This window comes from Oncorhynchus kisutch, linkage group LG18 (assembly GCF_002021735.2).
Source record: "Oncorhynchus kisutch isolate 150728-3 linkage group LG18, Okis_V2, whole genome shotgun sequence".
NCBI classification, from domain to species: Eukaryota; Metazoa; Chordata; class Actinopteri; order Salmoniformes; family Salmonidae; genus Oncorhynchus; species Oncorhynchus kisutch.
Genome location: NC_034191.2, coordinates 12,515,086 through 12,527,753, shown reverse-complemented (window position 1 = coordinate 12,527,753; position 12,668 = coordinate 12,515,086). Strand labels below are relative to the sequence as shown.

The 12,668-nt window shown below is 46.7% G+C and overlaps 1 protein-coding gene across 1 annotated transcript in view; it reads right to left on the bottom strand.

Moving 5' to 3' along the window:
• The window catches only part of LOC109880534 (tumor necrosis factor receptor superfamily member 19L-like), a 35,942-nt gene extending 24,823 nt beyond the window's left edge, over positions 1 to 11,119 (bottom strand). The window contains exons 1-5 of the mRNA XM_031796159.1: positions 11,026 to 11,119; positions 10,848 to 10,940; positions 1,522 to 1,706; positions 1,137 to 1,186; positions 701 to 988 (exon numbers count right to left, since the gene is read on the bottom strand). Of these exons, the coding sequence (XP_031652019.1) occupies positions 701 to 988; positions 1,137 to 1,186; positions 1,522 to 1,706; positions 10,848 to 10,940; positions 11,026 to 11,067 (658 nt within the window). The 5' untranslated portion in view covers positions 11,068 to 11,119. The remainder of the gene's footprint in view (positions 1 to 700; positions 989 to 1,136; positions 1,187 to 1,521; positions 1,707 to 10,847; positions 10,941 to 11,025) is intronic.
• Positions 11,120 to 12,668: the final 1,549 nt, after the last annotated feature.

Here is a 12,668-nt window from a genome sequence, read left to right as displayed (position 1 = left end):
CCCACCACACCCTCGTTACATGGCTTATAGTCTAACATGACTACTGTCTATGAAAAGGGCTGAAAGAAAAATGGGATTTGTTTGTGTCCTGTGATTGTGAGAGATGTAGCTATCGTCTGTATCAGAGGATCTACATCACTGCCCTTAGAGAGATATCAGCTTATTCAGGAGCCTCCTTGTGTTCTGTAGAGACCTGCTTCCCAGTGTGTGACAGGACGTGTGACGCCCATGTGTATCCCCTTTACGTGTAAATCTGTCAGATCTGAAACAGTGAGTCTGAGGATTCAGGTTTACTGTCCAGGGACAGATTTCAAATGTTAACTGAGAAGATTTCAGCAATCGGATAGGATTAAATGTTAGAATCTGTTTGTTTTTTTACAAAACTGTAAAATGTGATTGTGATTCTCCGGATAGGGATAAGGATTTGGTAATCCAATCAGGCTTGAATGTCGATTTTGCGTTTTCTTTTAACTCAAATGTAGTGATTAGGACAGTTTTTCAGGATTATCTTGATCCTACTAGACATGTGGATTCTGGATGGATTTAGGAAGGTCAAAGGTGAAAGGCCAAGACATGTCAATATAACTTAAGGTGAGGAGGTATAAAAAACATTCTTACATCTGAAAACCAAAGGTTTGTTATATTAAACTTTCATGTCTCTCTCTCCCTAACTCTCTGTCTCTCTTTCTTTCTCTCTCACCCTCTTTCTGTGGTGTGGCATTCTCCTCGTCTCCTCCCTCCTTCTCAGCAGTACAGTGGTATCCTTTCTTCTTGAGGATATTACAGATGAGGATCCCCAGGAGTCCCATCACACAGAAGATTGGCACCAGGACGAACACGGCATACTCTGTACTCTTCTCCTCCGGGCTCCGTACTGCCGTACCGTTCACCGACAGGCCGCCACTTCCCGCCAAACCCTTACCTACCGTACGCACCGCACGCACGTGGGTAGACTGGGCCGGGGGGGCTGTGGAGAGATAAGGGGGAGCTAGGGTTTTGGGAAGGACAGAGAGAAACAGAGACATGAGGGGGAAGAGAGAGAATATGACCCTGTTAAAACCATTATTCCACCAGTGGAAACATAATCACAGTAGATGACTATGTGTTGGAGTGATATTGTTTCTGTCCACACTCACCTCTCACACAGACCAGGGTGGAGGCTGTCCTCCCAGCAGTGGGGTGGAACCTAGAGGCACCAAACTATATTAATACCACAACAATACCATGTTATCATAGCAGTGTATTCATTTCATGGTCCCATCTTATATTTACATTTTAGTCATTACATTTTTAGGAAGAAAAAACATGCTTGTTGCACTTGTTTGGTACATATTGAGGAACAGGGAGAGGGTAGTTATGGTGTCCTCATATTGAGGAACAGGGAGAGGGTAGTTATGGTGTCCTCATATTGAGGAACAGGGAGAGGGTAGATATGGTGTCCTCATATTGAGGAACAGAGAGAGGGTAGTTATGGTGTCCTCATATTGAGGAACAGGGAGAGGGTAGTATGGGGATACATACCCAGATAGGCAGTCTCCGCAGACAGCATCAGAGTGTGATGTACCAGAGGTCACAACCATTTTGTTGAGGACCCCGCAGGAGGAGTGTGGGCGACATTGATCAGAGTCATAGCCGTCTGAAAACGTGCCCGCTGGACAAGACTGACATTGCACCACCTCGCCTGGTCCCTTGACCTGCCCGCAAGCCTGGCAGGAGAAAACATCTTCACATCTCAGAACAGAGTAGATGAACCACTGTAATTACACACATACACTACAGTGGTTCTGTGTTCAATAAGACGTTCCAAAATAACTAACACTGCCGTTCTGGGCAGGAACTAATATATATATATATAAATATATATATAAAATATACTGTATACAAAAATATATACATATATAAAAATAGTATATGTACAGTGGGGCAAAAAAAGTATTTAGTCAGCCACCAATTGTGCAAGTTCTCCCACTTAAAAAGATGAGAGAGGCCTGTAATTTTCATCATAGGTACACTTCAACTATGACAGACAAAATGAGGAAAGAAAATCCAGAAAATCACATTGTAGGATTTTTAATGAATTTATTTGCAAATTATGGTGGAAAATAAGTATTTGGTCAATAACAAAAGTTTATCTCAATACTTTGTTATATACCCTTTGTTGGCAATGACAGAGGTCAAACGTTTTCTGTAAGTCTTCACAAGGTTTTCACACACTGTTGCTGGTATTTTGGCCCATTCCTCCATGCAGATCTCCTCTAGAGCAGTGATGTTTTGGGGCTGTTGCTGGGCAACACGGACTTTCAACTCCCTCCAAAGATTTTCTATGGGGTTGAGATCTGGAGACTGGCTAGGCCACTCCAGGACCTTGAAATGCTTCTTACGAAGCCACTCCTTCGTTGCCCGGACGGTGTGTTTGGGATCATTGTCATGCTGAAAGACCCAGCCACGTTTCATATTCAATGCCCTTTCTGATGGAAGGAGGTTTTCACTCAAAATCTCATGATACATGGCCCCATTCATTCTTTCCTTTACACGGATCAGTCGTCCTGGTCCCTTTGCAGAAAAACAGCCCCAAAGCATGATGTTTCCACCTCCATGCTTCACAGTAGGTATGGTGTTCTTTAGATGCAACTCAGCATTCTTTGTCCTCCAAACACGACGAGTTGAGTTTTTACCAAAAAGTTATATTTTGGTTTCTCTGACCATGTGACATTCTCCCAATCTTCTGGATCATCCAAATGCTCTCTAGCAAACTTCAGACGGGCCTGGACACGTCTGGCACTGCAGGATTTGAGTCCCTGGCGGCGTAGTGTGTTACTGATGGTAGGCTTTGTTACTTTGGTCCCAGCTCTCTGCAGGTCATTCACTAGGTCCCCCCGTGTGGTTCTGGGATTTTTGCTCACCGTTCTTGTGATCATTTTGACCCCACGGGGTGAGATCTTGCGTGGAGCCCCAGATCGAGGGAGATCATTCGTTCCAAGATGGCGTAGCAGTAAGTCGTCCTGTCGTGTCGTGTCGTGTCCCTGTATATTTCGTTTATTTTTTGTTTTTTACATATTTTTCGTTTTTTACATAGCTATCCCTTTAAAAACATTTTGCTAAACCTAAGCTTCCAAATACTCTCCTGCTACCCGCCTCACCCAATGTAGCTATTTTTCCTAAAGTATTTATATTTACTTCGGAACCCCTCAACTGAAGCTAGCCAGCTAACCACCAGCTATGCTAGCGGTCTTCAGCTAACCAGTCATCAGCTAACCTGTAGTTCGGAAAGCTCTCGCCAGTTCGAACAACGCGACTCTAACCAGAGCATAACGGACCTATTTATTTTTCATCCCCGGATTCATCCCCGGATTCCCACCGCAAACGAAACATTTTTCAGCTGGATTTTTCAGCTGGATCTTCACAACTAGCTATCTAGCTAAACCGCAACCCCGGATGATTACCCCTGGCTAGCGTTTCCACCCACTTAGCTTGAAGCTAGCCCGGCCTGCGCTACCACCGTAGCATATTCCTGAGCTACAATACCCGGGCCCACGACCGGTCTATCGATGTCACCGCATGAAGAGGAATAAACAGACTCACCCCATCGCGACGTCCCCCAAAGGCTAACTCTCTAGCCCTCGCTATCTCCCTGCTTGCTAATTCGGCCTGCTAACTGCTAGCTTGTCCAGCTCCGGTCCGCTAACTGCTACCTTGTCTAGCCCGGGCCTACAAACTGTTAGCTTGTTAGCACAGGCCTGCTAACCGCCTGAATCGCCGCGTCCCAAACGCTCACCGGACCCATATTTACTTTCTATCTCTTTTGACTTTTAATTTGTTTATACCTTCCGGAAACCTGCCTCACCCAATGTGATACGGAATCGCTATTATTTTTAAAAAATTTTAGAACACACTCAAGAACCTCCAGAAGCTAACCAGCTAACTAGCTTCAAGCTATTTAGTCATTGTTAGTTTTTTTAACCTGGATAACACTCGCCAGTCCAGCTTTCCTGCCCCATCCACCGCTGCCCCCTGGACACTGATCTCTTGGCTACATAGCTGATGCACGCTGGACTGTCCATTAATCACGGTACTCCATTCTGCTTGTTTGTTTTATCTGTTGGCCCCGTTGCCTAGTCTACGCCATTTTACCTGCTGTTGTTGTGCTAGCTGATTAGCTGTTGTCTCACCTACTGTTTTAGCTAGCTTTCCCAATTCAACACCTGTGATTACTGTATGCCTCGCTGTATGTCTCTCTCAAATGTCAATATGCCTTGTATACTGTTGTTCAGGTTAGTTATCATTGTTTTAGTTCACAATGGAGCCCCTAGTTCCACTCTTCATACCCCTGATAACTCCTTTGTCCCACCTCCCACACATGCGGTGACCTCACCCATTACTACCAGCATGTCCAGAGATACAACCTCTCTCATCATCACCCAGTGCCTGGGCTTACCTCCGCTGTACCCGCACCCCACCATACCCCTGTCTGCGCATTATGCCCTGAATATATTCTACCATGCCCAGAAACCTGCTCCTCTTATTCTCTGTCCCCAACGCTCTAGGCGACCAGTTTTGATAGCCTTTAGCCGCACCCTCATACTACTCCTTCTCTGTTCCGCGGGTGATGTGGAGGTAAACCCAGGCCCTGCATGTCCCCAGGCACCCTCATTTGGCACAGCCAGAAGAGGACTGGCCACCCCACATAGCCTGGTTCCTCTCTAGGTTTCTTCCTAGGTATTGGCCTTTCTAGGGAGTTTTTCCTAGCCACCGTGCTTCTACACCTGCATTGCTTGCTGTTTGGGGTTTTAGGCTGGGTTTCTGTACAGCACTTTGAGATATCAGCTGATGTACGAAGGGCTATATAAATACATTTGATTTGATTTGATTTGTTGACTTCTGTGATCGAAAAAGCCTTGGTTTCATGCATGTCAACATCAGAAGCCTCCTCCCTAAGTTTGTCTTACTCACTGCTTTAGCACACTCTGCTAACCCTGATGTCCTTGCTGTTTCTGAATCCTGGCTCAGGAAGGCCACCAAAAATTCAGAGATTTCCATACCCAACTATAACATCTTCCGTCAAGATAGAACTGCCAAAGAGGGAGGAGTTGCAGTTTACTGCAGAGATAGCCTGCAAAGTAATGTCATACTTTCCAGGTCCATACCCAAACAGTTCGTACTACTAATTTTGAAAATTACTCTCTCCAGAAATAAGTCTCTCACGGTTGCCGCCTGCTACCGACCCCCCTCAGCTCCCAGCTGTGCCCTGGACACCATTTGTGAATTGATCGCCCCCCATCTAGCTTCAGAGTTTGTTCTGTTAGGTGACCTAAACTGGGATATGCTTAACACCCCGCCAGTCCTACAATCTAAGCTAGATGCCCTCAATCTCACACAAATCATCAAGGAACCCACCAGGTACAACCCTAACTCTGTAAACAAGGGCACCCTCATAGACGTCATCCTGACCAACTGGCCCTCCAAATACACCTCCGCTGTCTTCAACCAGGATCTCAGCGATCACTGCCTCATTGCCTGTATCCGCTACGGAGCCGCAGTCAAACGACCACCCCTCATCACTGTCAAACGCTCCCTAAAACACTTCTGTGAGCAGGCCTTTCTAATCGACCTGGCCGGGTATCCTGGAAGGACATTGACCTCATCCCGTCAGTTGAGGATGCCTGGTCATTCTTTAAAAGTAACTTCCTCACCATTTTAGATAAGCATGCTCCGTTCAAAAAATGCAGAACTAAGAACAGATACAGCCCTTGGTTCACCCCAGACCTGACTGCCCTCGACCAGCACAAAAACATCCTGTGGCGGACTGCAATAGCATCGAATAGTCCCCGTGATATGCAACTGTTCATGGAAGTCCGGAACCAATACACGCAGTCAGTCAGGAAAGCTAAGGCCAGCTTCTTCAGGCAGAAGTTTGCATCCTGTAGCTCCAACTCCAAAAAGTTCTGGGACACTGTGAAGTCCATGGAGAACAAGAGCACCTCCTCCCAGCTGCCCACTGCACTGAGGCTAGGTAACACGGTCACCACTGATAAATCCATGATTATCGAAAACTTCAATAAGCATTTCTCAACGGCTGGCCATGCCTTCCGCCTGGCTACTTCAACCTCGGCCAACAGCTCCGCCCCCCCCGCAGCTCCTCGCCCAAGCCTCTCCAGGTTCTCCTTTACCCAAATCCAGACAGCAGATGTTCTGAAAGAGCTGCAAAACCTGGACCCGTACAAATCAGCTGGGCTTGACAATCTGGACCCTCTATTTCTGAAACTATCTGCCACCATTGTCGCAACCCCTATTACCAGCCTGTTCAACCTCTCTTTCATCTCGTCTGAGATCCCCAAGGATTGGAAAGCTGCCGCAGTCATCCCCCTCTTCAAAGGGGGAGACACCCTGGACCCAAACTGTTACAGACCTATATCCATCCTGCCCTGCCTATCTAAGGTCTTCGAAAGCCAAGTCAACAAACAGGTCACTGACCATCTCGAATCCCACCGTACCTTCTCCGCTGTGCAATCTGGTTTCCGAGCCGGTCATGGGTGCACCTCAGCCACACTCAAGGTACTAAACGATATCATAACCGCCATCGATAAAAGACAGTACTGTGCAGCCGTCTTCATCGACCTTGCCAAGGCTTTCGACTCTGTCAATCACCATATTCTTATCGGCAGACTCAGTAGCCTCGGTTTTTCGGATGACTGCCTTGCCTGGTTCACCAATTACTTTGCAGACAGAGTTCAGTGTGTCAAATCGGAGGGCATGCTGTCCGGTCCTCTGGCAGTCTCTATGGGGGTGCCACAGGGTTCAATTCTCGGGCCGACTCTTTTCTCTGTGTATATCAATGATGTTGCTCTTGCTGCGGGCGATTCCCTGATCCACCTCTACGCAGACGACACCATTCTATATACTTTCGGCCCGTCTTTGGACACTGTGCTATCTAACCTCCAAACAAGCTTCAATGCCATACAACACTCCTTCCGTGGCCTCCAACTGCTCTTAAACGCTAGTAAAACCAAATGCATGCTTTTCAACCGGTCGCTGCCTGCACCCGCATGCCCGACTAGCATCACCACCCTGGATGGTTCCGACCTAGAATATGTGGACGTCTATAAGTACCTAGGTGTCTGGCTAGACTGCAAACTCTCCTTCCAGACTCATATCAAACATCTCCAATCGAAAATCAAATCAAGAGTCGGCTTTCTATTCCGCAACAAAGCCTCCTTCACTCACGCCGCCAAGCTTACCCTAGTAAAACTGACTATCCTACCGATCCTCGACTTCGGCGATGTCATCTACAAAATGGCTTCCAACACTCTACTCAGCAAACTGGATGCAGTCTATCACAGTGCCATCCGTTTTGTCACCAAAGCACCTTATACCACCCACCACTGCGACTTGTATGCTCTAGTCGGCTGGCCCTCGCTACATATTCGTCGCCAGACCCACTGGCTCCAGGTCATCTACAAGTCCATGCTAGGTAAAGCTCCGCCTTATCTCAGCTCACTGGTCACGATGGCAACACCCATCCGTAGCACGCGCTCCAGCAGGTGTACCTCATTTGGCCGCCTTTCGTTCCAGTACTCTGCTGCCTGTGACTGGAACGAATTGCAAAAATCGCTGAAGTTGGAGACTTTTATCTCCCTCACCAACTTCAAACATCAGCTATCTGAGCAGCTAACCGATCGCTGCAGCTGTACATAGTCTATTGGTAAATAGCCCACCCTTTTCACCTACCTCATCCCCATACTGTTTTTATTTATTTACTTTTCTGCTCTTCTGCACACCAATATCTCTACTCGTACATGACCATTTGATCATTTATCACTCCAGTGTTAATCTGCAAAATTGTAATTATTTGCCTACCTCCTCATGCCTTTTGCACACATTGTATATAGACCCCCCCTTTGTTTTCTACTGTGTTATTGACTTGTTAATTGTTTACTCCATGTGTAACTCTTTGTTGTATGCTCACACTGCTATGCTTTATCTTGGCCAGGTCGCAGTTGCAAATGAGAACTTGTTCTCAAATAGCCTACCTGGTTAAATAAAGGTGAAAAAAAAAAAAAAAAATCATGAGTGGTCTTGTATGTCTTCCATTTCCTAATAATTGCTCCCACAGTTGATTTCTTCAAACCAAGCTGCTTACCTATTGCAGATTCAGTCTTCCCAGTCTGGTGCAGGTCTACAATTTTGTTTCTCGTGTCCTTTGACAGCTCTTTGGTCTTGGCCATAGTGGAGTTTGGAGTGTGACTGTTTGAGGTTGTGGACAGGTGTCTTTTATACTGATAACAAGTTCAAACAGGTGCCATTAATACAGGTAACGAGTGGAGGACAGAGGAGCCTCTTAAAGAAGAAGTTACAGGTCTGTGAGAGCCAGAAATCTTGCTTGTTAGTAGGTGACCAAATACTTATTTTCCACCATAATTTGCAACTATTTCATAAAAATTCATAAATTCATAAAAAATCCTACAATGTGATTTTCTGGATTTTTTTTCCTCATTTTGTCTGTCATAGTTGAAGTGTACCTATGATGAATATTACAGGCCTCTCTCATCTTTTTAAGTGGGAGAACATGCACAATTGGTGGCTGACTAAATACTTTTTTGCCCCACTGTTAGGAAGTGGATGGCTGCAAACTTTCTACTTTTAAACTCGAACAAAACAGAGATACTTGTTCTATGTCCCAAGAAACAAAGAGATCTTCTGTTGAATCTGACAATTAATCTTGATGGTTGTACAGTCGTCTCAAATAAAACTGTGAAGGACCTCAGCATTACTCTGGACCCTGATCTCTCTTTTGACGAATATATCAAGACTGTTTCAAGGACAGCTTTTTTCCCATCTATGTAACATTGCAAAAATCAGAAACTTTCTGTCCAAAAATGATGCAGAAAAATGTATCCATGCTTTTCTTACTTTTACTTTCCGGCTACCTGGATAAAGCACTAAATAAACTTCAGTTAGTGCTAAATATGGCTGCTAGAATCCTGACTAGAACCCCAAAATTTGATCATATTACCCCAGTGCTAGCCTCCCTACACTGGCATTCTGTTAAGGCCAGGGCTGATTTCAAGGGTTTACTGCTAACCTACAAAGCATTACATGGGCTTGCTCCTACCTATCTTTCCGATTTGGTCATGCCGTACATACCTACATGTACGCTACGGTCACAAGACGCAGGCCTCCTAATTGTCCCTAGAATTTCTAAGCAAACAGCTGGGGGCAGGGCTTTCTCCTATAGAGCTCCATTTTTATGGAACGGTCTGCCTACCCATGTCAGAGACGCAAACTCGGTCTCAACCTTTAAGTCTTTACTGAAGACTCATCTCTTCAGTAGGTCATATGATTGAGTGTAGTCTGGCCCAGGAGTGTGAAGGTGAAGGCTCTGAAGCAATAAACCGCCCTTGCTGTCTCTGCCTGACCGGTTCCCCTCTCTCCACTGGGATTCTCTGCCTCTAACCCTATTACAGGGGCTGAGTCACTGGCTTACTGGTGCTCTTCCATGCCGTCCCTAGGAGGGGTGTGTCACTTGAGTGGGTTGAGTCACTGACGTGATCTGCCTGTCTGGGTTGGCCCCCCGGGTTGTGCCGTGGCGGAGATCTTTGTGGGCTATACTCGGCCTTGTCTCAGGATGGTAAGTTGGTGGTTGAAGATATCCCTCTAGTTGTGTGGGGGCTGTGCTTTAGCAAAGTGGGTGGGGTTACATCCTGCCTGTTTGGCCCTGTCCGGGGGTAACATCGGATGGGGCCACAGTGTATCCTGACCCATCCTGTCTCAGCCTCCAGTATTTATGCTGCAGTAGTTTATGTGTCGGGGGGTCAGTTTGTTATATCTGGAGTATTTCTCCTCTCTTATCCGGTGTCCTGTGTGAATTTAAGTATGCTCTCTCTAATTCTCTCTTTCTCTCTTTCTCTCGGAGGACCTGAGCCCTAGGACCATGCCTCAGGACTACCTGGCATGATGACTCCTTGCTGTCCCCAGTCCACCTGGCCGTGCTGCTGCTCCAGTTTCAACTGTTCTGCCTGCGGCTATGGAACTCTGACCTGTTCACCGGACGTGCTACCTGTCCCAGTCCTGCTGTTTTCAACTCTCTAGAGACAGCAGGAGTGGTAGAGATACTCTGCAATGATTGGCTATGAAAAGCCAACTGACATTTACTCCTGAGGTGCCGACTTGTTGCACCCTCGACAACTACTGTGATTATTATTATTTGACCCAGCTGGTCATTTATGAACATTTGAACATCTTGGCCATGTTCTGTTATAATCTCCACCCGGCACAGCCAGAAGAGGACTGGCCACCCCTCAGAGCCTGGTTCCTCTCCAGGTTTCTTCCTAGGTTTTGGCCTTTCTAGGGAGTTTTTCCTAGCCAACATGCTTCTACACCTGCATTGCTTGCTGTTTGGGGTTTTAGGCTGGGTTTCTGTACAGCACTTTGAGATATCAGCTGATGTATGAAGGGCTATATAAATACATTTGATTTGATTTAATGAGAGGTGAGTTAGGATGACAGGGTAATGAGAGGTGAGTTAGAATGACAGGGTAATGAGAGGTGAGCTAGGATGACAGGGTAATGAAAGGTGAGTTAGGATGACAGGGTAATGAGAGGTGAGTTAGGATGACAGGGTAATGAGAGGTGAGTTAGGATGACAGGGTAATGAGAGGTGAGTTAGGATGACAGGGTAATGAGAGGTGAGTTAGGATGACAGGGTAATGAGAGGTGAGTTAGGATGACAGGGTAATGAGAGGTGAGTTAGGATGACAGGGTAATGAGAGGTGAGTTAGGATGACAGGGTAATGAGAGGTGAGTTAGGATGACAGGGTAATGAGAGGTGAGTTAGGGAGCTTCTGTCCTACCTTGATTGGCTCCTGGGCACTGGGGCACCGCAGACACACACACCCCTCCCCCCAGGGACACTGCACGGCTACAGTCCCTCCAGAGCAAAACACCTGGAATACACACTCAGATTAGTGACTCAAATAATGAGACACACACACATCTCTCTCACATACACACACACACAAAGAAATGTACCGTGAGAAGGACAAGAGCTGAGCAGCAAAGGTGGTTCCTCATCTTCTTCCAGGTATTCTTCTCTGAACATATGACCTAGAACAGAGAGGATCATGGGACAACTGGTGAGCTACAGGCAGCCAGGTAGAACAGAGAGGGTCATGGGACAACTGGTGAGCTACAGGCAGCCAGGTAGAACAGAGAGGATCATGGGACAACTGGTGAGCTACAGGCAGCCAGGTAGAACAGAGAGGATCATGGGACAACAGGTGAGCTACAGGCAGCCAGGTAGAACAGAGAGGATCATGGGACAACAGGTGAGCTACAGGCAGCCAGGTAGAACAGAGAGGATCATGGGACAACAGGTGAGCTACAGGCAGCCAGGTAGAACAGAGAGGATCATGGGACAACAGGTGAGCTACAGGCAGCCAGGTAGAACAGAGAGGGTCATGGGACAACAGGTGAGCTACAGGCAGCCAGGTAGAACAGAGAGGATCATGGGACAACAGGTGAGCTACAGGCAGCCAGGTAGAACAGAGAGGATCATGGGACAACAGGTGAGCTACAGTCAGCCAGGTAGAACAGAGAGGATCATGGGACAACAGGTGAGCTACAGTCAGCCAGGTAGAACAGAGAGGATCATGGGACAACAGGTGAGCTACAGTCAGCCAGGTAGAACAGAGAGGATCATGGGACAACAGGTGAGCTACAGGCAGCCAGGTAGAACAGAGAGGATCATGGGACAACAGGTGAGCTACAGGCAGCCAGGTAGAACAGAGAGGATCATGGGACAACAGGTGAGCTACAGGCAGCCAGGTAGAACAGAGAGGATCATGGGACAACAGGTGAGCTACAGGCAGCCAGGTAGAACAGAGAGGATCATGGGACAACAGGTGAGCTACAGGCAGCCAGGTAGAACAGAGAGGATCATGGGACAACAGGTGAGCTACAGTCAGGGAGAAAATTGAATGCATAATCAAAAAGTATGGTTTTGCCTGAAGAGATAAAGAACCTCTGATTACATTACGATCCTCCTGAATCATTACAGTGTCAACTCAACATGACACACACCTGAATCAGTACAGTGTCAACTCAACATGACACACGCCTGAATCAGTACAGTGTCAACTCAACATGACACACACCTGAATCAGTACAGTGTCAACTCAACATGACACACGCCTGAATCATTACAGTGTCAACTCAACATGACACACGCCTGAATCAGTACAGTGTCAACTCAACATGACACACGCCTGAATCATTACAGTGTCAACTCAACATGACACACGCCTGAATCAGTACAGTGTCAACTCAACATGACACACGCCTGAATCAGTACAGTGTCAACTCAACATGACACACACCTGAATCAGTACAGTGTCAACTCAACATGACACACACCTGAATCAGTACAGTGTCAACTCAACATGACACACGCCTGAATCAGTACAGTGTCAACTCAACATGACACACACCTGAATCAGTACAGTGTCAACTCAACATGACACACACCTGAATCAGTACAGTGTCAACTCAACATGACACACGCCTGAATCAGTACAGTGTCAACTCAACATGACACACGCCTGAATCAGTACAGTGTCAACTCAACATGACACACACCTGAATCATTACAGTGTCAACTCAACATGACACACGCC